Source organism: Pollicipes pollicipes, unplaced genomic scaffold, assembly GCF_011947565.3.
Source record: "Pollicipes pollicipes isolate AB1234 unplaced genomic scaffold, Ppol_2.1 Scaffold_6686;HRSCAF=7923_pilon_pilon_pilon, whole genome shotgun sequence".
NCBI lineage: Eukaryota > Metazoa > Arthropoda > Thecostraca > Pollicipedomorpha > Pollicipedidae > Pollicipes > Pollicipes pollicipes.
Genome location: NW_023596921.1, coordinates 20,397,215 through 20,425,103, shown reverse-complemented (window position 1 = coordinate 20,425,103; position 27,889 = coordinate 20,397,215). Strand labels below are relative to the sequence as shown.

The window sequence follows — 27,889 nt, the reverse complement described above, 5'->3', positions numbered from 1 at the left end:
TCACTGGCATTCCTTCACGCCGGACGTTTTGAGAGGGCAGCCACGGACCCCTGTGTGATCCCACCTGCGGTCCTGAGCCCGCCCCTCTGACCGTGTGCTGCGGCGTCGGCTTCAGGTGGGGTCGGTGGCACACCAGGCTCGTATCGACGTCCGCGGCGTGCCCTACGTCAAGCCGATGAAGAAGATGTCTGTGGTGGCGGGCCAGACGCTGATGAAGACCTGCCCCGTGGCCGGCCACCCCATCGACAGCATCACCTGGGAGATGAGTGAGTGGCCGGCTCGCCAGCCAGACACGTTCAGCCCACTCGGTGGCGGGCCTCCCCTGCCCCGTTGTCGGCATTCGTCTGAGAGGTGTCCGCCTCGTTCCCGCGTCGCACGTGAAGCGGGGGCCGACTCCGAGCCCGCGGAGCCGGCCAGTGACAGCCTGTTGTATACAGTATACGGCCAGTGACAGCCTGTTGTGGCGTGTCAGCGTCAGCTCGTCCCGCCCCCTCCGCACTCTCACCCGCCCCGCTGTCCCCGCAGACGGCCGGGTGCTGCCCAGCAACGCGCGCCAGAAGGTACACCCCAACGGCACCCTGTTCGTGGAGAATGTGCAGCGGCTGTCCGACCAGGGCACCTACACCTGCGTGGCGCGCAACTCGCGCGGCTACATGGCCAGAGCCAACCTGGAGGTGCTCGTCATGGGTGAGTACTCCGCCGGACAGGCCCCGGGGGTGGGAGCTACGGGGCCGGTCCGCCGCCGCCGCCGCCGCTGTTGCGCTCACAGCACTTCAGTGACGGAAAAATTACCTTTACTGACGATCAGGCACAGGTCGCTGGTCCAAATGTGTCAAAAGCAGCCACTTCTGAAGAATTTGTTCGGCTTTGTTTGACACGTCAGGCCGAACATTGTTCGATGCACCGAAGCAAAATGGTGTTAAGTCTCGGAAAGCTGAGAGAGCAAATCCGCTCCCACGTAATAAAAGTGGCCTAGTCCACATGGCGCGTGTCGGTCATGTCACACCAATGTGCGGGCGGTGGGTCGGCCCTCGTGTGCTTTAGTGTGTGTTAGGGGAGCTCCATTGATAATACATACGTCTATTGGGAAACAATTCTGATGGTCAAGTATATTGATGATCACGTAAGCCAGTGTAACGTACTTGCTGTCAGTTAATTCAAACGTACAATAGTTATGGTAACGAATGTCCGTCCTTAAAGCTGAGATGAAAAAGGTCATTATTTGTATAACACGGAACAAAAGCCCTCATGACGGAATTCCCTTGAAGGCATCAATGTGCGAGGCTGAGACTGCAGCCCGTCTCCTGTGTGTTGCGTGTGGCGATGACAGCCTGTTTCAGCCCCGGCCGGCCCGGGCGGCGCCGCGCCGCGCTGACCGCGGAGCGTCCGCAGAGCCCCCACAGATCGTTCCGTTCGCGTTCGACGCCAACCTGCGCGTCGGCGACCTGGTGTACGCCTCGTGCGTGGTGCGCTCCGGCGACTCGCCGCTGCAGCTGCGCTGGCTGCGCGGCGGCCGCCCGCTGGCCCGCTCGGCCGAGGTGGTCACGCGCGAGACCGGCGACCGGCTCAGTGTCCTGCTCATCGCGCACGTGCGCGCCCGCCACGTGGGCCGCTACACGTGCGAGGCCAGCAACGCGGCCGGCACGGCGCGCCACTCGGCGGCGCTCGTGGCTCGAGGTAGCGCCGCCCGCCCGTCCCCGGCCCGACCCGGTCCGCTCGCACGTGGTCCCGAGGATCCGGTGCTAACCGCCAGCCGCGCACCCGCCACCGCCACCTCGCTGGTCCCGGTGTCCGCCCGGTCGCCGGGTCCGCGGCCGCGCCGCGCTGCGGTCGGCATGGATGGGAGGATGCCTTCCGCCGCAGCCGGCACCTGCGTCCCTTCTCCGCACCAGCCCAGCCACGCCGTGTGTGACCGCCGCCGCTGCGTGAGCCCGCGTCCGTGGACGACAGGCAGACGGGTCCGGAATGTGGCCGACTGCCGCCGACGGCCCGATGTCCTCACCGTCCGCGTCTCGTGTGACGTCACGGTGATTTGACGGCGCGACCCTCGCCGCCGGACGTGCCCCGGCTCGGTTCAGACCAGCTGTGTAGTGATGCTGGTCGACTCGGCCCCGCGCCGGGACTGCGCGGGCGGGGCGCGCAGCCGGACCGTCCGCGCGCTCCGGCGGCTCTGTCTCCGCGCCGCCGAGCCTCAGTGTGCTGAGCAGGTGCTCCAGCGCTGCTCGGCGCGGGGCAGCCGCGCCGGCATCTGCGGTCGGACGCACCATCGACGTCCTGTCAACTGTGAAGGCGATCAGCTGGCTGCTGCTGCCGCCGGACCGGGCCCACCCGCCGCCCGCGACTGGACGCAGTCCGGCGGTAATGCCGTCAGGTCGGGAGGAAGCACGTTTGACGAAGTGTCACATACCGTCAGATTTGTAGCTTCAGACCGGTTCTGGCATCCATGGCCAATGTGACACCCAAGGGCTTTAGCTCAAGAGGTCGTGACGCAACATTCTCAAGCCTGATCACCCGCATTGACTCACTCATGTCGCAATGGACAGAATCGCTGACGGAGAGCCATGCAGTGCTCCTGCACCGACTCTGGCCTCCACACCGGCTTTCGACACGCAAGGAATGCACATTAGCTGACACACGTGGCGCCCAAGTGAAGTTGCATGCCGTTCTTCCCCGGCTATTCCACCACGCGGGCGGCCGGCCGCCGCGCGTTTAACCACGACAGAGTATGGGGCGTTTGGTGGCGTCCGCCGCCGTCGCCGCCGACCGAGTGTGGCGCCCCGAGCGTGGTGCGGCGCGGTGAGTGTCCCGCCTCGGGTTCGGCAGCGCCCGCAGCGGCGTGCGGTCTGTAGCTCGCCAGGCGTCTGCGCCCCGGTGCCGTCTGCCTGAGCGCCGCCTCCCCGCCGCCAGAGCCGCCGGAGATCATACCGTTCGGCAGGCAGGAGCCGCTCAGCGCCGGCCGCGAGGCCACGCTCATGTGCAACGCCTACAAGGGCGACACGCCGCTGACGCTCGTTTGGGAGTTCGAGGGCGGCCCGGTGGCGCGCGGCGGCGGCGTGCGTGTGATCCAGGCCGGGGCGCGCACCAGTCTGCTCACGGTCGAGTCGGCGGGCGCCGTGCACAGCGGCCTGTACACGTGCATCGCGTCCAACGCGGCCGGCCGGGCCGCCCACTCGGCTCGGCTCACGGTCAAGGGTCAGTGGCGCTGCTCGTCTATTCCCCTCCCCCGCGTGTGGCGCCATTGGTCCTTACCCTCCCCGTCCGCCTAAAATAGCAGCATATTCCTTGTCGTGCCAGGCTCCCCGGTATTTACGATTTAATCAAAAGGAGGAATAACACCCCGATCCTGTTCTCAGTCCTCACCCCTCCTCCGTTGGATACCCGATTGCCCTGACCGCGGCCTGTCCGCTTGACAGAGGCGCCCGAGATTGTTCCGTTCGCCGTGGACGCGCCGCTCAGCACCGGGGAGGACGTGGTCCTCACGTGCAGCGTCAGAAAGGGCGACACTCCTATGACTATATCGTGGAGCTTCGAGGGCCGCCCCGTGTCCGCGGACTCCGGAGCGCGCGTGCTGTCCGCCGGCTCGCGAGCCAGTATTCTGACGATCGAGTCGGTGGGAGCAGCGCACACAGGCCTCTTTACGTGCACAGCCACGAACGCGGTCGGCGAGGCGTCACACTCGGCACGGCTCACCGTCAGGGGTCAGTCATCCGCATGGCAAGCATCGCCGCAACCATCACATTCCCAATCAAACCTGTCTCTTTCACAATCCACCAGAATTATTCGCCGTCCTCTCCTGTCGTCCACGCCTTAGGGGATCAACGGTTCACGCCTGAAGGAAAGGGTTTTGATAGTTGCACGATGCTTTTGACAGAGGCTCCGGAGATCGTGCCGTTCGCCATGGAGGCGCCCCTGAGCACGGGCAGGGACGCAGCGCTCACCTGCAGCGTTTACAAGGGCGACACTCCCATGACCATTGCATGGAGCTTCAATGGCAAGCCTCTGACGAGCGCCATGGGAGTGCAGATTGTGACGGCCGGCTCCCGGACTAGTTTGATGTCGATCGAGTCAGTGGGCGCGGCACATAGCGGGCTGTACACGTGCACAGCCACGAACGCGGTCGGCGAGGCGTCACACTCGGCACGGCTCGTCGTCAAGGGTCAGTCATGCACATGTTGAGGGTCTCTTACTCCCGTATTCTGCTCACAAATCCTGACTCCTGGCGCTTGCACACGTCGACTCACCGGCCTTTCCCTGAAAAATCCCCTCCATTTGGATAGTAAAATCTGCGGTTGTTGACAGAGGCTCCGGAGATTGTTCCGTTCGCCATGGAGGCGCCTCTGAGCACGGGAGAGGACGCAGCTCTTGTATGCAGCGTCAAGAAAGGTGACGCCCCCATGACCATTGCATGGAGGTTCAATGGCAAGCCTCTGGCCAGCGCCATGGGAGTGCAGATTGTGCCCGCGGGCTCTCGCACTAGCGTGGTGACCATCAAGTCAGTGGGTGCGGCGCATAGCGGGCTGTACACGTGCATCAGCCACGAACGCGGGTCGGCGAGGCGTCACACTCGGCACGGCTCACCGTCAAGGGTTAGTCATCCGCAGTGGCAAGGGTGCCGGCCACGGACACATCTCGTTCAGAACACCTTGTCCCCACACCTCCATCATCCCCGATCCTTTCCTGGTCCTCTTCACAGATGCATATGCTGCAGCTGCGCAGAAAGGCTTCGTTAGGTTTAGCTGATGACAACGGGACGCACTTGACAGAGGCGCCCGAGATTGTTCCGTTCGCCGTGGACGCGCCGCTCAGCACCGGGGAGGACGTGGCCCTCACGTGCAGCGTCAAGAAAGGCGACACTCCCATGGTCATATCGTGGAGCTTCGACGACCGTCCCGTGTCCGCGGACTCCGGAGCGCGCGTGGTTGCCGTGGGCTCCCGTACCAGCGTGATGTCTATCGAGTCAGTGGGCGCGGCACATAGTGGGCTGTACACGTGCACAGCCACGAACGCGGTCGGCGAGGCGTCACACTCGGCACGGCTCACCGTCAAGGGTCAGTCAGCTGTGTGTCGTCCAGCATACCTATTCCGTGCGCGTGCACTTCACCAGATTCCTCCAGCATCCTCTCCCCGGCGGTGTCGGCATGTGAGGACCCGAGTCTCGGCTAAGCGTGCCTGACGGTAACCGGCTCCGGTCGGCAGAGGCTCCGGAGATCGTTCCGTTCGCCATGGAGGCGCCCCTGAGCACGGGCAGAGACGCCGCTCTGACCTGCAATGTCTTCAAGGGTGACACTCCCATGACCATTGCATGGAGCTTCAATGGCGAGCCTCTGACAAGCGACATGGGAGTACAGATTTTGGCCGCTGGATCTCGGACCAGTTTTCTGTCGATCGAGTCGGTGGGCGCGGCACATAGTGGGCTGTACACGTGCACAGCCACGAACGCGGTCGGCGAGGCGTCACACTCGGCACGGCTCACCGTCAAGGGTCAGTCATGCCCTTGTTGAGGGTCTCTTACTCCCGTTTTCTGTTAACAGATCCTTACTCCTGACGCTTGCACACTTGTGCAGCCGGCTCAGAATCCTTTTCGTGGTAAATCCCCTCCATTCGTCGGTAAAATCTGCGGTTGTTGACAGAGGCTCCGGAGATTGTTCCGTTCGCCACGGAGGCGCCCCTGAGCACGGGAGAAGACGCAGCCCTTGTGTGCAGTGTCAAGAAGGGTGACACTCCCATAACCATTGCATGGAGCTTCAATGGCAAGCCTCTGACAAGCGACATGGGAGTACAGATTTTGGCCGCTGGATCTCGGACCAGTTTTTTGTCGATCGAGTCAGTGGGCGCGGCACATAGTGGGCTGTACACGTGCACAGCCACGAACGCGGTCGGCGAGGCGTCACACTCGGCACGGCTCACCGTCAAGGGTCAGTCATGCACATGTTGAGGGTCTCTTACTCCCGTTTTCTGTTAACAGCTCCTTACTCCTGACGCTTGCACACTCGTGCAACCGGCTCAACATCCTTTTCGTGGCAAATCCTCTCCATTCGTCGGTAAAATCTGCGGTTGTTGACAGAGGCTCCGAAGATTGTTCCGTTCGCCATGGAGGCGCCTCTGAGTACGGGAGAGGACGCAGCCCTTGTGTGCAGCGTCAAGAAGGGTGACACTCCCATAACCATCGCATGGAGCTTCGATGGCAAGCCTCTGACAAGCGCCATGGGAGTGGAGATTGTGACGGCTGGATCCCGGACCAGCTTGTTGTCGATCGAGTCAGTGGGCGCGGCGCATAGTGGGCTGTACACGTGCACAGCCACGAACGCGGTCGGCGGTGCGTCACACTCGGCACGGCTCGCCGTCAAGGGTCAGTCATCCGCATGTCAGAGTGGCCGGTGCCCATATTCCATCTGAAAAACCTTTTTCCTGTGCTTCCCGGCGACCAGATTCCCCTCCCCCGCCATGTCTTGGATTAGACACCCGAGTCTCGGCTAAGCGTGCCTGACGGTAACCGGGTGCGGTCGGCAGAGGCTCCGGAGATCGTTCCGTTCGCCATGGAGGCGCCGCTGAGCGCGGGCAGAGACGCGACTCTGACCTGCAATGTCTACAAGGGTGACACGCCGATGACGCTGACGTGGACTTTCAACGGTGAACCAGTGACGGCCGACATGGGGGCCCGCGTGGTCGCCGTGGGTTCCCGTACCAGCGTGATGTCGATCGAGTCGGTGGGCGCGGCACACAGTGGGCTGTACACGTGCACAGCCACGAACGCGGTCGGCGAGGCGTCACACTCGGCACGGCTCACCGTCAAGGGTCAGTCATCTCCATGTTGAGGGTCTCTTACTCCCGTGTTCTGCTCACAAAGCCTTACTCCTGACGCTTGCATCCAGCGACTCATCATCCTTTTCCCGGAAAATCTCCTCCATTCGGACGGTAAAATTCGTGGTTATTTGGCAGAGGCTCCGGAGATTGTTCCGTTCGCCATGGAGGCGCCTCTGAGCACGGGAGAAGACGCAGCCCTTGTATGCAGCGTCAAGAAGGGCGACACTCCCATGACCATTGCATGGAGCTTCAATGGCAAGCCTCTGACGAGCTCCACGGGAGTGCAGATCGTAACGGCTGGCTCGCGGGCCAGTTTTCTTTCGATCGAGTCAGTGGGCGCGGCACATAGCGGGCTGTACACGTGCACAGCCACGAACGCGGTCGGCGAGGCGTCACACTCGGCACGGCTCGTCGTCAAGGGTCAGTCATCCGCATGGCAAGGGTCTGCTCACAAAACCTTGCTCCTCACACTTGCACACTCCTCCGACAGACTCAGCATCCTTTCCTCGGCAAGTCCCCTCCATTCGGGCGGTAAAATCCGTGGTTATTTGACAGAGGCTCCGGAGATCGTTCCGTTCGCCATGAAAGTGCACCGGCAGAGACAACTAAAATGGTTTGTTTGGCTTATCCTGATGACAAGTCGGCGCGTTCGACAGAGGCGCCCGAGATTGTTCCGTTCGCTGTGGACGCGCCGCTCAGCACCGGGGAAGACGCGGCTCTCATGTGCATCGTGAAGAAGGGTGACACGCCGATGGCCATATCGTGGAGCTTCGACGGACGTCCGTTGCCCACGGACTCCGGAGCGCGCGTGCTGTCCGCTGGCTCCCGTACCAGCGTGATGTCTATCGAGTCAGTGGGCGCGGCACACAGTGGGCTGTACACGTGCACAGCCACGAACGCGGTCGGCAAGGCGTCACACTCGGCGCGGCTCACCGTCAAGGGTCAGTCATGCACATGCTGAGGGTCTCTTACTCCCGTATTCTGCTCACGAATCCTGACTCCTCACGTTTGCAAACTCGTGTGATCGGCCCAGCATCCTTTCCTACCGCTTCCACCCCATCCGGGCGGTAACATCTGCGGTTGTTTGACAGAGGCTCCGGAGATTGTTCCGTTCGCCATGGAGGCGCCTCTGAGCACGGGAGAGGACGCTGCCCTAATATGCAGCGTCAAGAAGGGCGACACTCCCATGACTATTGCATGGAGCTTCAATGGCAAGCCTCTGACGAGCTACACGGGAGTGCAAGTTTCGGCTGTGGGCTCTCGCACTAGCGTGGTGACCATCGAGTCAGTGGGCGCGGCGCATAGTGGGCTGTACACGTGCACAGCCACGAACGCGGTCGGCGAGGGCGTCACACTCGGCACGGCTCACCGTCAAGGGTCAGTTATTCGCTTTCATGGACCATCCAACTTGTATTCGGCCCACAAAGGCTATCCTGACGTTTACCTTCCCGAAGTGTTTAAGTCCTGCAGCATCCTCTAGCCTGACATATTGCATCCCTTGAGGCGGCGAGGTCTGGTGGTGGGGCAGGCTCCGGAGGTTCTCCCGGTCGCCAGTGAGATACCATTGAGCACTGGCCGGAAGTCGGCCGACGTTGTGACTCGTAGGCTTCGCCCGGTAATGAAGCCTTGTCAGTTGCCAGGATAATGGTCCAGCGACTTAGGACAGGTGCTGAACAGGTTAGAACATCGTGTTAGAACTGGTTAACAGAATTTGGAATTCGCAATGCTGCTTACACAACCCCTTATCTGGAACGTGAAAGCGGTCTCGTCTAATGGTCTGACCTGCCCCGACTGGGTCGTGGATTTGAGCGTAGCTGCCTCCCGGGTCTTCCGCCGTCTTTTTACGACCGGGCGAGCAATTATGGCGCAAAACATCTGCATTCATTTTCAAACAGCCCAGAAGCAATCGCGCCGGAAACCTGAACGCCTCTCGGTATTGATTGGCTACTTAAGCTGTTGTCCCAAGCTCGGGGCCCTCTCAAGGTGCGCAACCACTGAGCCTCACCAAGCACACCTCGCCCGCTTCGTTACCAGTTGCAGTGCGCGTCCACCAGGCATGTTTTAGGCCGACTCGTTTGGAGGGAATTGCCGGCGGGAACGTTGCGGCCCCAGACTCTCCACTGGAGCGGGGTTTGTGGATGTGGATGTGATGTGGTTTGTGTTGTGGAGCGGGACAGTCCGTCTCCATCGGACGGCCTCGACGCTGGAGTCTCCGGTGGCTCCGAGCCATTCCAGCACCAGAGACGATCAAAGGCTTGGCTGCAGTCAGCTGATCTTTAAGTATTGGAGGGACTTCACTACCACACCCCTGATAACAGGCTAAAACGTTTCGGAGAAACGGAGAATTCGTCCACTCCTGACTCGGTTTGGATTATGAAGGAGAAGATTTGATTTGATTTATGAAGGAGAAGATTTGAGCTACGCTCAAATCCACGACCCAGTCGGGGCAGGCAGGTCAGAACCTGACTCGGTTTGGATTTATGAAGGATTATGCCACAGAGAGGATTCGCCTAGGAGATCTCCGTTGGTGGCCTCCCTGGCAATAACAGTTGAATTTCCCCCCCCCCCCCCCCCTTGAAAATGGACCTACAGATGTTATGACATGGACTGCGAGACAGTAGCTGCAAATAACGTTTTTCAACCGCTGAGCCGGCCGGATGGCCGTCGCCGGGAGCATGACGTCACAAGTCACCGAGGGATCGCCGGTTGACCCGGTGCGACGCGTGGCCTGCTTTATCCAGTCGGCGAGGTCACATGACATCATGCGCAATACAACACGTGCTGCCCGGGGGCGGTATAAGCGGCAAAGAACTGACCTAGAGTAACGGTCAGGAGCGTAACGATCGAGCGGAAGGCGGCCAATTTTCTGCACCGGCATGTGATCTTTCACGTGAAAAAGTAGACTTCCGTGACGCCCGGGACTGGACTTTCGTCCAGTTCCGAGTGCAGCCCTCACCATCGGACCTGACCGGTGAGCCGTGCCGAAGCCTTCCGCAGCCGCTGTGTTTCGGCCAGTGGTTGAACCGGCTGGGACAGATGCGAGGGATGGTATCGGGTTCCCTGAGCTGTCTCAGGATGTCATACAAGGCGGCGCAGCCTGCACGGAGCGGAGCCGGAGCGGACCGAACGACGGTGTGGCGCTTGTGACGTTTTGTGACGCTCCGCCGCGTACGTCTTGCAGTGCCGCCGGATATATTTCCGTTCCCTGCGCTGGACGCGCTCAATGCCGGCGACGACGCCAGCCTGCAGTGTTACGTGTACAAGGGCGACGCGCCTATGACCATCGCCTGGACGTTCCACGGCAAGGACGTGTCCATGGAGCGCGAGTTCACCACGCAGGCGGTGGGCAAGCGGACCAAGATGCTGGTGATCCCGTCTGTCTCTCACGGACATTCGGGCACCTACACGTGCATCGCCACGAACGCCGCCGGCCGCACCAGTATTCCACCGACCTGGTGGTTCGGGGTCAGTCGGTGTTGCGTGTGGGAGATTGTAATACCTGCCTGTCGACCTTGATCCTTGTCACACCTTGATCTAACGATGCTATTCATGGCATGTGGCTCTTCCTCAAGCCGCCTCCATTTCCGCTTACGATGCGATAGGTTTCCCACTTTTGTGGTGCTGGCGTCCGTCGAAATTTCGTAGATTTTGTGAGCTGGATAATATATTTTTGGCGCGGCGGAAACATGGCCTGGTTTTTGATTCGTCGGTACGCCTCACATGAGGGGTGAAGCTGCGCGCACAGATGCGGCTTCCTATAGAAACTACCGGTATATACACCTACGAGGTATGTCGTCCAGGCGGTGGGTTATCGCCGTCTAAACGATGGATGGGTTTGAAGGCATTCAGCGGCAGCACTCGCATGCAATGTTTGGAGGATTAAGACTGCTGTCACTGGAGCCCCACGACGCACTCAGCGGTTGGGGGCGTCGTGGAGCTCCAGTGACAACAATATGTCTTCGCCTACCTCCCACCCCGGGCAGGAACGGCGGGCATCGCGGCGAGTGGGAACTGTCCCAGACGCGCGATGGCATCACTGTGCCACCGGCACGCGGAAGGATTGAGATTGGTCCGTCTTGCAGTGCCGCCGGAGATATTCGCGGTCCCTGCGCTGGACGCACTCAATGCCGGCGATGACGCCAGCCTCCAGTGTTACGTGTACAAGGGCGACACGCCTATGACCATCGCGTGGACGTTCCACGGCAAGGACGTCGCCATGGAGCGCGAGTTCACCACGCAGCTGGTGGGGGACAGGACAAATATCCTGGTGATCAAGTCCGTGTCCCACGGCCACTCGGGCACCTACACGTGCCGGGCCAAGAACGCGGCCGGCGTGACCCAGTACTCCACCGACCTGGTCGTCCGGGGTCAGTCGATATCGCGCCCAGCACCTTTCACCCCGACCCCCCTCCCTCCTTCCTGACCAGGTCAGTTCCAGCTCGCCTCCGGTATATTCACCGCGCCGCGTTGGCTGTCTCCCGTCGCCCCGCTGCTGTTGTCAGGGAGGTTCCGTTCGTATGCTTGGCCGCTCCTTGAAGGCCCGGGTCGGTGCCGGCGCTCCGGACGATGCCGTGGTTAGGCATGCGCCGGGTCTGTTTTCGAACGCAGGCTGTCCCATCTCCGGTCGACCGCGTCCTGTTCCGCAGCGTGCCGACCGCCAAAGGTGCTACACGGGAGAGATGGGGTGACTCGATCACAGCAGGAAATGATGGTCTCTGAAATGGGCTGTCGGAGGCCATGGCGTCACTGTCTTCAAAAATCGTCTTTGAAGGCGGAACACCGTGACTCCTGGAATGCTACACAAGTCCCATTACATTAGTTGTGTTTTATCATTTGCTTCCGTGCCCTTCTAACTACACCATTGAAAAATGAGCCGAACAAGTCACTCCTTCGAGCCAGGCTATGCTACTTGTGGTCCCCTGTGCAAACCCGGCAGCTTTGCATTGCAGTGCCGCCGGAGATTTTCCCGTTTCCGGCGCTGGACGCGCTCAGCGCCGGGGACGACGCCACGCTTCAGTGCTACGTCTTCAAGGGCGACACGCCCATGGTGATCAGCTGGACATTCCACGGCAAGGCCGTCTCCATGGAGCGCGAGTTCACCACGCTGGCGGCGGGCGACCGCACCAGAATACTGCTGATCAAGTCCGTGTCCCACGGCCACTCGGGCACCTACACGTGCATGGGCCAAGAACGCGGCCGGCGTGGCCCAGCAGTCGACCGCGCTGGTGGTGAAGGGTTAGTCCGGCGCGAAGTCCGGACGGATCGGGCGGTCCTCATTCCTCGTATTCGCTCCTGCCTTGTCATCATCCCGATGCCTCGTGATGCGATGCCGTGCCCTGCGCAGTACTCCCGTTATAATTTGAGGACAGGATGACAGATGTGTGATGCACCTTCTTACCGCAGCTTGTATGGCGATCCCTTTCCTGAAGATTTGGGTTAGGCAGAAGCCTTTGCTCTTCACAGCCAGACTGTGTAGTGGCTCGATCGTTAGGTACGGTCAGCTTATACCCGACAACGGCGCAAGTTCGTTCTTGATCGCATCGGATGACGTCCGTATTAGCGGGCTGGAGAACTACTGACATTTGATACGTGCTCACACTCGTTGATACAGGTTCATATTTTTTCCGAGTTTATAATAACATGTTTTGTCGTGCCCCTCTGCTTCTGAACACTTCTTGGCACTGTCCATGATGCGGGCGACGTGGGCGGTCGGTTGGTCCCGCTGGGCTCGGTTCGGTAGCCGGTTCCGGCCTGGCGCTGAGGCTCCGGCCGGAGGACACCGGGACGAGGGTGTCGGCCGGCGGTGCTGCACCGGCAGCGGACGGCCGGACGGTACCGGCCTGCTGATGAGGCTCCGGCCGGAGGACACCGGGAGGAGGGTGTCGGCCGGCGGTGCTGCACCGGCAGCGGACGGCCGGACGGTACCGGCCTGCTGATGAGGCTCCGGCCGGAGGACACCGGGACGAAGGTGTCGGCCACTGGCGCTGCACCTGGCAGGGGACGGACGGACGGTACTGACGGCGGCGGCGGCGGGCTGGCGAGGCGAGGCCCCTCTGACCGCCACGGCGGCCCCGTTACAGTCCGGCCCGAGATTCTGCCCATCCCGGCGGTAGGGACCCTCGGTGCCGGCGACGACGTCTCGCTCACCTGCAACGTCTTCAAGGGCGACACGCCGCTGTCCATCGCCTGGACCTTCCATGGCCAGGACCTCCCCATGGACCGCGAGTTTACCACTCTGACGGCTGGAGACCGCACAAGCATTCTTCTGATCAAGGGCGTGTCTCACGGCCACTCGGGCACCTACACGTGTCTGGCCAAGAACGTGGCCGGGGAGGCATCCGTCGCAACTGATCTGCTTGTCAGGGGTTAGCTGCTGACGAATGATGAACACTTGTACGTCTTCAGGTGTCCTCAGCAGCCGGATCCCATGGTCCTTCGGCACACCCCAATTCATCCTGTGACTTTTCAGCTTACCAGCCTCTCCGAGATTTTCTTGTTCTCACCAGTGCGCCAGAACCGCTTGAGATCAGGCCGATGATGGTGATTTCCTGGCTAGAATGGTAACACTGTGAACATTGATGCTGCTGACGAATTTGGCATGGTGGCAGGAGCTATGGCGGAGCTGTCATCGTGGCAGGAACTGCGATGGGGTTTGGAGCCGGAAAACTCCTGAACCGGACACTCGTGTGCCATAAACACAGCCAAACAGCGTCATCGGCAGCGGGACGCTGTTTTGGAACACTTGCATTGACTCGCGCAATCATCCTCCAACAGTCGCCCTACATGAGAAACAATACACGGCCGTCGTTGGACGCCTCGGTGTCTGCCGTATTTCAGTTCCGCCGGAGATATTGCCGTTTCCCGCTCCGGACGCGCTGCGGACGGGAGACGAGGTGTCACTGAACTGTAACGCCTACAAGGGCGACACGCCCATGGTGATCGGCTGGACCTTCCACGGCCGAGACGTGTCCATGGAGCGCGAGTTCACCACGCAGGCCTTCGGCGCCCGCACCAGGATGCTGCTATCAGATCCGTGTCGCACGGGCATTCGGGCACCTACACGTGCACGGCCAGGAACGCGGCCGGAGAGACGTCCTACTCCACAACACTGGTGGTCAAGGGTCAGTCCATGCGCTTGTCTCCCGGCTCCCTGATCTCTGATCCTGCACCATCCCCTGCCATCTGCCTCGTCTGAGTAGGAAATCTCCCCAGTTCCGTCGGATGACGCAATTTGACGCTGTTGTGTCATATGTGGCGGCAGGACAGCATCCAGCTGCACCGGCAAGGTGTGGTTTTTACGGCGGCAGGCGACGCTGCGCACCGTGCTTCCGTCTGGTGTCGGCTTGTTCTGGTGGTAGTCGCCCGGCGTCTTCCTCGGCCGGCCTCGTGTCATGTCCGCAGCAGCTGGCGACTCACATCACCTGTTATCTCAGCGAGCTGCGTGAAATACGGGAAAACCAACTGCTCTAAGAGTTTGTTGGTGACCTGAGGTGACGAAGTCTTGTTTGCACCTACTCCGGGACTCTCCATGTGGTCAGAAGACGGCAGCTCGGGGAATTTCGGCAAGAAGTAGCTCCTTCACCAGGATGTCTACCGGGCCAGTGTGCCGGCGCGCGTTGGCGGGTGGCACGGCGCCTGCCATCAGCATAGTCGTCGCATGCTTACCTCCGCCATGCCTTCCCGTGCCACCATTTGGTTGTGGACGCCAGGCGTTCCAGATGAGTACGGCACTAGCACGGTCGTGTGGTGCTCAGTCCTCAGCCACGTGGCATGACGTCTGGTGCTCCGCGTCCCCGTGAGGTGCTCAGCCTTCAGCCACCTGACATCACGTCTGGTGCTCCGCGTCCCCTCGTGGTGCTCAGCCATTGGTGGCGCTGCCCAGTCGCGTCACCATCAGGGACGACGGCAGGGCGGTTTTGCACCAGTGATGCTCCCGGGCAATCCTCGCCCCTCATGAATGTGCGTCGCTGGCCTTCCAGCATTACTACATAAGGCTGTGCGTCTTGCAGTGCCGCCGGAGATATTTCCGTTTCTGGCGCTGGACGCGCTCAGTGCCGGCGACGACGCCAGCCTCCAGTGTTACGTGTACAAGGGCGACACGCCCATGACCATCGCGTGGACGTTCCACGGCAAGGACGTGTCCATGGAGCGCGAGTTCACCACGCAGGCGTTTGGAGACCGCACCAGTATGCTGCTGATCAAGTCCGTGTCCCACGGACACTCGGGCACATACACGTGCCGGGCCAAGAACGCGGCCGGCGTGACCCAGCAGTCGACCGCGCTGGTGGTGAAGGGTCAGTCCGGTGTCTGGCGGCGCGCGCTACCCTGGAATCCTTGGTCTCCGTTCTCCATCTGACCTCCCGTCTCCGTGAGCTGGATCACAGCAGGCCCGGTGTAGACCTGCTGTCTTGCGAGTCCTCTCCAGCTCGCACACCTGCGCTGGGTTAGTGGTTAGCGGCCGGCGGTCCACGGCGTGGCGCGGTACAGGCGTTCAGTGGGTACTCGGAGCAGGCCCGTGAGGCTTACTTCGCTGAGTGCGAGGGCATGAATCGGACGGCGGGCGCCTGTTTCAGTCCAGCCCGAGATCCTGCCGATCGTTGTTGCGGACGCGCTGAGTGCCGGCGACGACGTCTCCCTCAACTGCATCGTCTTCAAGGGCGACCTGCCCCTGTCCATCACCTGGACCTTCCACGGGAACGACGTGGCCATGGACCGCCAGTTCACCACGCAGGCCGTCGGCAAGCGGACCAGCATCCTGCTCATTCAGAGCGTGTCTCACGGCCACTCGGGCACCTACACGTGCCGGGCTCGAAATGCGGCCGGGGAGACGGCGTACTCCACCGATCTGCTCGTCAGGGGTTAGTTCGGGGACCGCGCGGACGCCGCGAACCTCACTCCGCCCGCCCTGGATTGGTGATCATGTCGCTCTTGGCGATATCGCCGTTTCATTCCATCTTTCCTTATAGTACATCCGCCCTTTACATTGCTTCCTTAGTTTTCGGAGTTACTTTGATTGCTGCCATTGGCATCGATAAACGGCCCTCTGGTTGGGTCAAACGCCATCGTCTGAGTCGCGACGGGTTCGACTTCATAGTCCGCCGTCGAGCCGAATATCATCCTTGGGCAAGTCCGTACACACACACGTCTGGGTTCTCTCGACGGTGCCGTCAGTCCTCCTGTGAGCTCTGGTCAGTCACGGGAGGTGCTCCCTCCTCGGAACAACTCCCGACACGGTGAGTGCCGGGAGACGAAAGATCTCTCAGCTGTAACTCCATCAAGGATAACACTCGGCCGCCGCTGAGCCGGATCTTCCACGGAGGAGCGTTCCTCCAGCAGGGACAGAGGGGCGCTGTCCCGCCTGGCGCCGCCCGTGGCGCCCTGTTGCCTGCGGCCATCCGTCAGCCAGGAGCCGGCGCCGTCGGCCTACCCCAGTGGCCGCCCTTGACGACCACCGGCTCGCGGGAGCTGGGGACTGGATGAGCTGGCTGTATGGTGTCAGCGTTCTCTTCGGCTGAGCCGCCAGCTTTCGGTTGCAGTGCCACCACAGCTGGCTGTATGGTGTCGGCGTTCTGCTCGGCTGAGCCGCCAGCTTTCGGTTGCAGTGCCACCGGAGCTGGCTGTGTATGGGTCGGAGGAGGCCCTTAACGCCGGCGACGACGTCTCCCTCACCTGTAACGTCTTCAAGGGCGACACGCCGCTGTCCATCGCCTGGACTTTCCACGGCCAGGACCTGCCTATGGACCGCGAGTTTACCACTCTGACGGCTGGAGACCGCACCAGCATTCTACTGATCAAGGGCGTGTCTCACGGCCACTCGGGCACCTACACGTGTCTGGCCAAGAACGCGGCCGGGGAAGCTTCGATTGCCACCCCGCTAGTTGTCAAGGGTCAGTCGAACGTTAATCAATGCTAATTCTGTCCTTCATCTCCTTGTCCCTAGTTCCTACGCCCAGTGTCCCTAACCACGTTTGTATCTTGGCCAGAACGTCACAGGACAACACTATTGCACGTCGTCAGAGGCCTAGGTTCAACGGTATTTACGCCGTACCTGGCCCAGGCGAGAGCAAAGAATTGGCTGGGTTGGCATTCCACACTCGCTTCGTCGGCACCGAATGGACCATCCTGTTGACTCCAGTTGAAGGCAAGTCAGCATACGTCCCCAGCCTTCCCTGTAGATCCTATAGATGCAGGCTCTCACCTAGTATTGCAGTGATGGTGTTGATATTAAGCAGCGTCGATGCCGCCCTCCGGTTGCAGTGCCGCCAGAGTTGGCTGTCTTCGGCTCCATGGAGGCTCTTAACGCCGGCGACGACGTCTCCCTCACCTGTAACGTCTTCAAGGGAGACACGCCGCTGTCCATCGCCTGGACCTTCCACGGCCAGGACCTGCCCATGGACCGGGGCTTTGTGACACAAACCTTTGGGGATCGAGCCAGAATGCTATTGATCAAAGGCGTTTCTCACGGACACTCGGGCACGTACACGTGCCTGGCCAAGAACGCGGCCGGAGAGGCGTCGATCTCCACCCCTCTGGTCGTCAAGGGTCAGTCGAATGCGTGTGGAACCACCCGTTATTTCCTCCTGTCCCACTCTATCCATGCGTCTATCATACCTTGTCCTGACGTGAAGGTGTTGGCGTCGTTCAGTGTTTCGTTTACGATCCGGTCATGTGGGCTACGGCGTTTACTCCTCCCAGTACAGAAGCATCGTCTGAACTCGGTGATTGGTCCTTCGGTTTCAGACTTCCTTCTGAGCGCGGTATTTTGGATGGAACAGAAGGTTTAGAGCGCGGTATTTTGGATGGAACAGAAGAACGCCTGCTGCTGTCGCTGGTTGCATGGACATTCCTACCTTGTTTTGGTTCAGGGTCGGGGTTGACAGGCGTTGTGTAGAGATCTTCTGCCCAGGCCCAGGTGCTGGGTTTTGTCTTAGGTCTTCTTAGATCCAGCTAGTTAGTGGTGTTACTTTAGTCAATTATCTGATGGCTACAACGGATACAAAGTAACAGATACGCTGGACGCTGGTTACAGCTCCGCCGGAGCTGGCTGTGTATGGGTCGGAGGAGGCCCTTAACGCCGGTGACGACGTCTCCCTCACCTGTAACGTCTTCAAGGGCGACACGCCGCTATCCATCGCCTGGACCTTCCACGGCCAGGACCTGCCTATGGACCGCGAGTTTACCACGCAGACTGTGGGCAAGCGCACCAGCATTCTCGTGATCCAGGACGTTTCTCACGGACACTCGGGCACCTACACGTGTCTGGCCAAGAACGCGGCCGGGGAGGCGTCGGTCTCAACCCCGCTGGTCGTGAAGGGTCAGTCGAATGCACAATGACTCTGACCCTAGATCCCTCCTGTCTGTTCCGCCAGCCCATCTTACCATGCCTCCACCAGGAGCTCTTGACAGCACATCGGTCCAGTTATACACGTTAGGGGTCGCATTCACGACAGGCAGAAGAGCATTCTTCGACGGGTATGGAAGCATCCACGCTTTAGATGGATGTGTTCGGCAGCTGTCGTCTCCATTGCAAGCAGGCCTTCCGTGAGCTTATCTTAGATGGGGCGGGCAAGCGCCACCTTAGTGCTGGTGGACGGACTGTGTTTGACTTCTACGTTGGTTGGCGGTTGCAGTGCCGCCAGAGCTGGCTGTCTTCGGCTCAGTGGAGGCTCTTAACGCCGGCGACGACGTCTCCCTCACCTGTAGCGTCTTCAAGGGCGACACGCCGCTGTCCATCGCCTGGACCTTCCACGGCCAGGACCTGCCTATGGACCGCGAGTTTACCACTCTGACGGCTGGAGACCGCACCAGCATTCTACTGATCAAGGGCGTGTCTCACGGCCACTCGGGCACCTACACGTGTCTGGCCAAGAACGCGGCCGGGGAAGCTTCGATTGCCACCCCGCTAGTTGTCAAGGGTCAGTCGAATGTTAATCGATGCTAATTCTGTCCTTCATCTCCTTGTTCGTGGTCCTTACCTTAGTCTCCCTAACCACGTCACTGTATCTCGGCCAGAACGTCACAGGACAGCACTACTGCACGTCGTCAGAGGCCTCGGTTCAACGGTCTTTACGCCGTAGCTGGTTCAGGCGAGAGCACAGTGTCGGCTGGTTTGCCATTCCACACTCGCTTCGTCGGCACCGAATGGACCATCCTGTTGACTCCAGTTGAAAGCAAGCCAGTATATGGCCCCAACCTTCCTTGTACATCCTATAGATGCCGGCTATACCTTTTCATCGAGCACTGCAGTGATGGTGTTGATATTAAGCAGCGTCGATGCCGGCCCCCGGTTGCAGTGCCGCCAGAGTTGGCTGTCTTCGGCTCCTTGGAGGCTCTTAACGCTGGCGACGACGTCTCCCTCACCTGTAACGTCTTCAAGGGCGACACGCCGCTATCCATCGCCTGGACCTTCCACGGCCAGGACCTGCCCATGGACCGCGAGTTTACCACACAGACTGTGGGCAAACGCACCAGCATTCTCGTCATCCAGGGCGTTTCTCATGGACACTCGGGCACCTACACGTGTCTGGCCAAGAACGCGGCCGGAGAGGCGTCGACCTCCACCCCGCTGGTTGTCAAGGGTCAGTCGAGTGCGCCACCAACGGCATATACTCTCCTTCGAATGGTCCGCGCGCCCTTCCTACCTTGCCTTCAACAGCACGGTCGGCAGTGCCATCCACACGCGCCGTACGCTGCAATTGCGTCAGCCCCGCCGCAGACAGACACGCACATTGGGCCGGGCGGTGAAGCGCGCCCTGCCGGATGAGCGCTCCATAGGCTTCGGTCCGGTGCAAACTAGCCCAGATGGCGACGGGCTGAGAGGCTGACAACTTTGATGGGGACTGTCGAGCTGTGATTCCTGAACGGCACTGGTAGCCTCACAGAAGGTTAGCTTTTGCTGTAGCGCTTTTCATTTTTGATAACTTTCTCTTTGATTGTCGTTCGTAGTGCCGCCGGAGCTGGCTGTGTATGGGTCGGAGGAGGCCCTTAACGCCGGCGACGACGTCTCCCTCGCCTGTAATGTCTTCAAGGGCGACACGCCGCTGTCCATCGCCTGGACCTTCCACGGCCAGGACCTGCCCATGGACCGGGGCTTTGTGACACAAACCTTTGGTGATCGAGCCAAAATGCTGCTGATCAAGGGCGTTTCTCACGGACACTCGGGCACGTACACGTGTCTGGCCAAGAACGCGGCCGGAGAGGCGTCGATCTCCACCCCGCTGGTCGTCAAGGGTCAGTCGAATGCACGAAGACACTGTCCCTCGTTCCGTTTCTGCCCGCTCCGTCAGCCCTTGTCACCATGCCCTGCCTAGAAGCTCCTGACAGCGGACCCCTGCTGCAATGCGGAGCACATCGACGCCTCCCGGGCGGGCTTTGCATTGCGTGCGCTGTTTATAGGGTAGCGCCTGGTGGCTATCCTATAAACAGTGCGTTCACACGTTTTCCGCTTACGTTGATGGGCGTAGGAGCATTAGCTCTGTACTGGTGGACGGACTGTGTCTGACTTCTCCGTTGGTTGTCGGTTGCAGTGCCGCCAGAGTTAGTTGTCTTCGGCTCCTTGGAGGCTCTTAACGCCGGCGATGACGTCTCCCTCACCTGTAATGTCTTCAAGGGAGACACGCCGCTGTCCATCGCCTGGACTTTCCACGGCCAGGACCTGCCCATGGACCGCGACTTTATCACACAGAATGTGGGAGATCGTACCAGCTTTCTATTGATCAAGAGCGTTTCTCACGGACACTCGGGCACGTACACGTGTCTGGCCAAGAACGCGGCCGGAGAGGCATCGACCTCCACCCCGCTGGTTGTCAAGGGTCAGTCCGCAGCTCACCTCTCCTTCCCTGGCTCCTTTTGGACTGCCATCGTCCTCGCATCTGAATCCCTTGAAAAACAAGCATCCTCTTCGGACGGAGTGACTGGCGTGCTTCCCTCGATCCGTTGCAAGCGTCTCTGTTTGAGAGAGAGACACACAGAATGGGTTCTTAGCGTCGTCGTTCTGGTGTCGCCGAGCGTCCCAGCCGTGGCCGCTCGGCAGCAGCAGTTGCAGCAGTCTGCGATCGTCTCACCGGCTGGCACGAGTGGTCTTGCGGTCCACCCGTAACAGCGTTTGGTATTTGGTCAAAGAGTTCTTAGCTGTTTGTATTATCTGGAGAAGGACATTAACATCTGCCGGCCGTACTTCGCCGTCGTCGTCGCTGATCTTCGCGTCGCAGCATCGCCTAGTATTGCTCCAGCAGCGTCGGTGATGCGGCTGTCACCCTGTGCGTTCGTTGTCCCGTGTGCCGCGTACCGCCGGCGACCGCTCCTCACTCTCTAACCCCTCCTCTCCGCGCCGCCAGTGCCACCCCAGGTGGCGCTGCTCGGCGTCGACTCGGTGCTGAACACGGGCGACGACGTCACGCTGACGTGCACGGCGTTCCGTGGCGACCTGCCGGTCCGGCTCTCCTGGACGGTGGACGGCCGGCCGGTGCCGACGGCTGACGGTCTGACCACGCTGGCCGCCGGCGCGCGCACCAGCCTGCTGCTGGTGTCCGCCGTCTCGCACGCCCACTCGGGCACGTACGCGTGCCGCGCGACCAACGCGGCGGGTAGCGGCGCCGCCTCCACCGAGCTCCTTGTCAGGGGTCAGTGGCGCCGCGCGCGCGCGTGATCCCGCCGGGCCGCCCGTCGTCACGCCCGCCCAGCGGTCCCGGTCTGTCCTGCCGCCGCTCCGTCCCGTCTCCAGCGGCGTCATGCAGCAGCGTCGGCGAGCACGGCTGACGCTATGTCCAGACAGTTGTCACCGGGTTGGAAGAGCTGGGGAGCGGGAGGACCTGGCCTGGATCGGTTGTAGCAGTCTGGCTACTGGCCGCCCATCTGGCCTGTTGCGCATTGCTGTTCTGCCTACTATTCTTACTAGTTTTTTCTCACACCATCTGTAAGAGAGCCATGCCCAAGGGACGAGCACTGAGTGCCTCGCCTGATTTTTTTCGGGGTCGAGGATTGGTTTTCAGACGTCCCTTACTTGCATCACATTTTTGAAACCCTTTGTTTACGGAAGCCCCATTGCGCTCACCGTGTTTGTATTTGATGGCGTTGTACCTGGTGAGTCTCCGGCCGCCAGTTAAAGCCTGGCCACGCCCAAGACTACCACCGTTGTTCCAGGTGCCGTGTGGTAGCACACGCTATAGCTATAGGTACACCGTTCTCATCTACAACCAGATTCACTGTGTTGGAAAGGTGGTATGTGTTAGAGGCTGCAGCTTGGGACCCACAGTCAAGCTGTATGCACGTTACTTTATCGGCGGACTTATTGGCGCGGTGCAGCACGCCGGGCTGATGTCGACGGCTGCGGTCTGATGCTCCGCGCGTCAGGCTACGTCAGGTTGTGGTCCTGGAGGCCGGCTCCTTCTCTGCAGCGCTCGGTGTTAGCCCCTCTGGTGCGAGGGCACCCGGGCCGGACGGTGTGCCGCTGTGTCCGCCGGGACAGCGGAGGCTAGGAGCTAAACGGCTTCGCGAGGTCAGGCATGCGCAGTGCCGGTCTTGGGTCAGCTGGTTTGGTTAGGTCGTGTCGGGTCGGCTGCTGCCGTTTCCGATCTGTGATTGGTTAGCGTCCGCTTGTCATCGGGTTAGGTTTTTCGGCACGTTTAGTCAAAGGAGGCAAACCCATCCTCATCCTCATCTCTTACCCCTGCCGCCAACCCTCTCTCTCTCCCATAACATGCGGTGTATTAACAGCGCATGCTGCATGCTACTACCGACTGTTTATCCCACTTGTAATATATCAATTGCATTCACTAGAAATCGAGATATCATTGCATCCGTGCAATTTGCATTGCTTGCAGTGGGACAAACACGTTTACCGTCCACGTTTCCATCTGTGCTCATTCAGTCAGCTCGTCCAAAGTATCCAGAGCGTTGTTTGACTGTATGTTCAATAACAATTCGAGCACAGACTGACCTGGACGGTACTGCTGTCGTGTTACAGTTGTTTTACTTGAATAACCGTGGCCCAAGCTGCCACGCTATTATTGTAATGTCTTTAACGATGAGTCTTTGCATTTCCACAAAGCTGAACAGTTCTTCTTGTAATTGTACTGAATTTGCTATCAAACATCGCTAGCTACAAACTACTGCTCACATGACGAACGATGAGTTGCAGTAGCGTCTGTACTGTTTTGGAGTGGCTATGCCGATGCCCGTGTGCGCGTGGGTATGTGTTTGTAGCCGGCTGGCGTGACTTGCCCTGACCTGAGCCGCGCGGTCGCCAGTGCCCCCGCGCTGGATCATCGAGCCCACCGAGAAGGAGTTCGCTCTGGGCACCACGGCCGAGATTCAGTGCAAGGCGGACGGCTTCCCCAAGCCGCAGATGGTCTGGAAAAAGGCGGCCGGTGAGTGGGTGGTAGATGTGGCCCGCACCCCATACCCTACCGGCTGGCCGTCGGCGCTGGAGGACGGCTGGTCCAAGAGCGTCGTTACACGTACTGTCTGGCCGCTCGTTATTGCGTGTTCTCACGGAACGCGGATGATGTAGTCACCTATGTCAGCGTTAAGAGCTCCGCCGAAATGTTGGCTTTGGGTACGTGTAGGCTGCTGGTAAGCAGTTGTAACATCCAGCGTCCCACAGCCCGTCGCACCGACGGCGATGTGCCGGGTTCATAGTGTTGTGGCCGTCCGACGGTGCCGTCGCGGCCAGTTGCCGGGTGGCGGGCTGGACCGAGAAGCCGCCGGTGCGCCGGACCGCTCGGCGGCGGCGTCGGCGTGCGCGTGACCCCGGCCGGTGTCCGCAGGCTCGCGGCCGGAGGACTACCGCGACCTCGGCCAGTCGGACAGCAACATCCAGGTGCGCGACGACGGCACGCTGGTGATCAGCAGCATCCAGAAGCGCGACGAGGGCTACTACCTGTGCGAGGCCGACAACCAGATTGGGCCCACCCTCTCGGCCGTCATCTATGTCAACGTTCAGGGTGAGCGAGACGCGCCCGACGCCGGCCGGCCGCCGGTACACGCGAAGGACGCGCCGCTGGATGGCGGCCGCCACCGCCTGGGACCTTCCACGCGATCGCCGGGCGGGTGCCCTCTTGCGTTAGTCGGGCGTGGGGAGGTGTCTAGCTGCGATCGTGAACTGCCGCGGCTGTTCCGGGGAGCTGTACTGCTACGGCAGGTTGCCGTTTGCGGCCGCTGTATTGCACCGCAGTGTGACTGGGAGCCGGTTGCCCCACGCGTGTGGCGCGTGAGCTGCAGTACGATGTCGCCCCCTGTTTCCGCAGCGCCGCCGCATTTCGAGATCAAGCTGCGCAACCAGACGGCGCGTCTGGGCGACTCGGCCGTGCTGGTGTGTGAGGCCAAGGGCGAGCGACCGATCAGCATCACCTGGAGCCGGGACGGCGTGCCGCTGAGCGCGCGCGAGCCGTCGCCGCGCTACACCATCCGGCAGCAGGCCACCGACGGCGGCGCCGGCTCCGACCTCAGCCTGCAGGAGACCAGCCGCCGCGACTCGGCCACCTACACCTGCCGCGCCTCCAACGCCTTCGGCACCGACAACACCACCATCAACCTGATCGTGCAGGGTGAGTGGCGGCGTGGCCGTGGTCGGCACGCCACGTCCGCTCGGTCGTGCGGTGCGGCAGTGCTACACCGCCGCGGGGCTGTACTGTGACAGGCGGCTGGAACATTCGCGCGCTCATCCTTGTCCGGTGCCGGCCATGTACTCAATGTTGCCATGCGCAGAGATCGCGGTGTTGACACTCGGGTGTGACTTGCAGAGAAGCCGGAGGTGCCGTTCTCCATCAAGGTGCAGAACAAGTCGGGCCGCACGGTGGAGCTCTCTTGGACGGCCCCGTACGACGGCAACTCTGAGATCTCCCGCTACATCATCGAATACAAGCTGGCCAAAAGTACGGGGCGAGGCCTCAGACGCCGACGGACACCGTGGCCGCTTTTAGCGGTGTGAAAATGGCTGGGAATACGCTTACTTCAGTATGTTTCAGAGCCTTGCAGCTCATTCATTCAGATTCATTCAAAGCGTTCTGAAAACAGGCTGCGTGGTTTTTGACTGTCAGCTGTCTAGAGCGCATAGTGGCGCGTGCTGCTGCCGCGTGGCTCGGCCGCCGGCAGCCGCTGGTGCTCTGACAGTCGCCCCGTCCGCAGACGAGTGGGACACCCGCAGCATGGAGCGCGTGCTGATCCCGGGCAAGATGCCGGTGGTGTCCGTGCAGGACCTGCGGCCGGCCACCACCTATCAGATGCGCATCATCGCTGAAAACGAGGTGAGGTCGGGGCCCGGGACAGACGCGGCGGCGGCGGCGGCGGCGGCGCCAGGCAGCGCCCTCCGCCGGACGGTCGCGGAAGTGTGCAGTTTGGTGGAGTTAGCGGGGGCGCCGGCGGTCAAGGAGTCAGGCCCGGTCCGCTCAGTTTTTCAGAAGCGCGGTGATTGTTTGCCGCGTGTGGCCATGCGAAAACTGGATGGTTATGTAGACAAACCCGTTTTGTTGTTGGTGTAGATGTGGGGTTCAGCTTCCTGTAGTTGTGATTCAGTTTTTCATCGAATGGTTCATCCGCTCAAAAAATTTGCGCGATATATCTGGTGCAACATTGCTGCTGGCGTTTTCTTTTCAGTCAACTTTTGGACAAGCATAACGGAGCGTCGAAACCTTCATCTAGATGCTCCTCTCGCTCCCCCCCCCCCCCCCCCTCCCTCTCCACGACCACCAACGCACGGCGCAAACTGACACTTGATCCATCTTTGGTTAGAACTAGCCCTTTGTGGAATGGCTCGATGCTTGCTGGAGCCGCCGTGTGGACCGCAGCGCAGTCGCAGCCGCGGCCGGGGCTGGCCAGCGGCGAGACGGCTGGTGCCATGCGTGCTGACTTGTGTGCCGGCGGCGGCGGCAGGTGGGCACGTCCGAGCCCTCCGAGCTGGTGACCATCATGACGTCAGAGGAAGCTCCGGCCGGCCCGCCCACGGACGTGGTGGTGGCCCCGCTCGACCGCGGTCTGCTGGTCACCTGGAAACAGCCCGAACAGCACCTGCTGAACGGCGAGGTCACGGTCAGTGTCAGCGGGGTGACGGACGAGGTCAGGGCCGAAGTCGGGGTGACGGCAGAGGTCAAGGTCGGTCAGAGGTGGCGGTCGAGATCAGGGCCGGCCATGGGTGACGGCCGAGTCAGGCTCAGTGTCAGTGGGGTGACGGCAGAGGTCAGGGCCGAAGTCAGGGTGACGGCAGAGATCAGGGTCGGCCAGAGGTGGCGGTCGAGATCAGGACTGGCCATGGGTGACGGCCGGGTCAGGGTCAGTCAGGGGGGGGGGGTGACGGACGAGGTCAGGGCCGATCTTGGGTGACGGCCTAGGTAAGGGCCGTTCAGGGGTGACGATAAGACGCCTGAGAGGAGCGCTCCAGGAGTGCAGGTCTACTCATGGGGGCTGACTCGGGTGTGCTCTGGAGGGGATGCTGAGTTCGGCCGTCTCCGGGACCGGCGAGGCGGCGATGAACGGGTCCTGTCCACCGGTCAGCCCGCCTGGCTCGGCCCGCCCGAGACTGGCGAGGTCAGCCTCTATGACTCACCCCGCCCGCCTCCTCCTCCTCAGGGCTACTACGTGGGCCACCGGCTGGCCGACAGCGACGACAGCTTGTCCTTCCAGACGTTCGAGTTCACCAGCGAGGCCAGCCGCAAACACGAAATCCGCATCACTAAACTCGAGTACGTGTCGTCGCGTGGTGCATTCCTCCTCCTCCCCCCCCCCCTTCACGGTTCCACCCCCTGCCGTGTGATGAGGCACCACACTGCTGCCTGGCTGCCTGTGTATGCACACGCGTCCCCCCTCCGCCTCCCTCCTTCTCGCGCATCCTTTCGCTCGTGGTGAGCCACGCGCTGCTTCGTTCTCACACACCAGCTGCGCAGCTGGCCGGCACCAGTCGCCCTCTCGAGCATCCCAGTCTTGACAAGGCTGGCTACAGTTTATCGTGGATCAGACCACCGGCCGCTCGGTGTGACTGGCCGCCCCACCCTGTGACGCGACGCCGTACGCCGTTGAAGCTGGTCTTCTCCACGGCTGGCCGACGCTAACCTCGCTCCCGCCTGCGCAGGGAGTTCCGCGAGTACGCGGTGGTGGTGCAGGCGTTCAACGGCCAGGGCTCGGGACCCCAGTCGGGCGAGGTGCGCCAGTTCACGGCCGAGGGCGCGCCCTCGGAGCCGCCTCAGGCCATCACCTGCCGCACACTCACCTCCGACTCGATCCGCGCCAGCTGGACGCCGCCGCCGGCCGACTCCACCAACGGCATCGTGGCGGGCTACAAGGTCATGTACGGCCCCAGCAGCACCTGGTACGGTGAGTGCTGGCCGGTGGCTCGCAGCGGCCCCGCCCAGGCAGCGGGGCGCGCGGCGTCCACAGGTCTCTTCGTGTCGCAGGTACCTCAGTGGGATGGTACCTCAGCGTCAGCAGGTACCATCAGTGTCAGTGGGATGCCTGGGCAGCAGTGTTCACGGCTCGTCGTGTTGCGTCGCGCCGCCGAACAAGCGACGTACGCGCTGCGCTGTGCGGTCTGGGATCGGACGGCAATGGTCGGGGGTCCCCGGTGTGTGCCCGCCCCAGCGAGCGCGGCTGGCCGGGCGCGGCGTGACGGCACCGTCGGCTCCTTCGGCAGACGACAGCACGATTGACATGGCCAAGTCGGACGTCGACCGAGGCGCTGCTCACCGGTCTGCGCAGTTCACCGAGTACAACATCACCGTGCTGGCGTACACGGGCGGCGGCGACGGGCCCCGTAGCCGCTCCGCCATCTGCCGCACCGAGGAAGACGGTAGGCGCCGCCCGGCCCCCGCGCGGCACGCGCCGCGCGGCCGGTCACACGCGCACGTGGCGGCGAGGCGGAGGGGAGGACGCGGCCCCTCGCCGAGCCGGATACGAGGCGCGAGTTTGCTGGAACCTGACCCGGAGTGGGAAAGGTTTAGCTTTTATTGCACACACGTGTCTGTTGTAGGTGCGGTGGTGTCTACAGTTGTGGTTTATGGCGTGACCTGTTGTGTGCTGCCGTGTCAGAGTATGCCGTGCTCTAGCGCCCAGTTCCTAGTATGATTGTGTGTTGGGGCAGCGCTTGGGAGTCGTATAT

General features: G+C 61.4%; 1 protein-coding gene across 1 annotated transcript in view; it reads left to right on the top strand.

Annotated features, from left to right (window-relative positions):
* The window catches only part of LOC119108036 (Down syndrome cell adhesion molecule-like protein Dscam2), a 61,632-nt gene that overhangs the window by 21,857 nt on the left and 11,886 nt on the right, over positions 1-27,889 (top strand). The window contains 13 exon segments of the mRNA XM_037231620.1: positions 116-266; positions 526-687; positions 1,393-1,504; positions 7,052-7,224; positions 23,052-23,171; positions 23,571-23,747; positions 24,051-24,350; positions 24,546-24,677; positions 24,931-25,049; positions 25,675-25,830; positions 26,368-26,480; positions 26,867-27,108; positions 27,425-27,580. Of these exon segments, the coding sequence (XP_037087515.1) occupies positions 116-266; positions 526-687; positions 1,393-1,504; positions 7,052-7,224; positions 23,052-23,171; positions 23,571-23,747; positions 24,051-24,350; positions 24,546-24,677; positions 24,931-25,049; positions 25,675-25,830; positions 26,368-26,480; positions 26,867-27,108; positions 27,425-27,580 (2,113 nt within the window).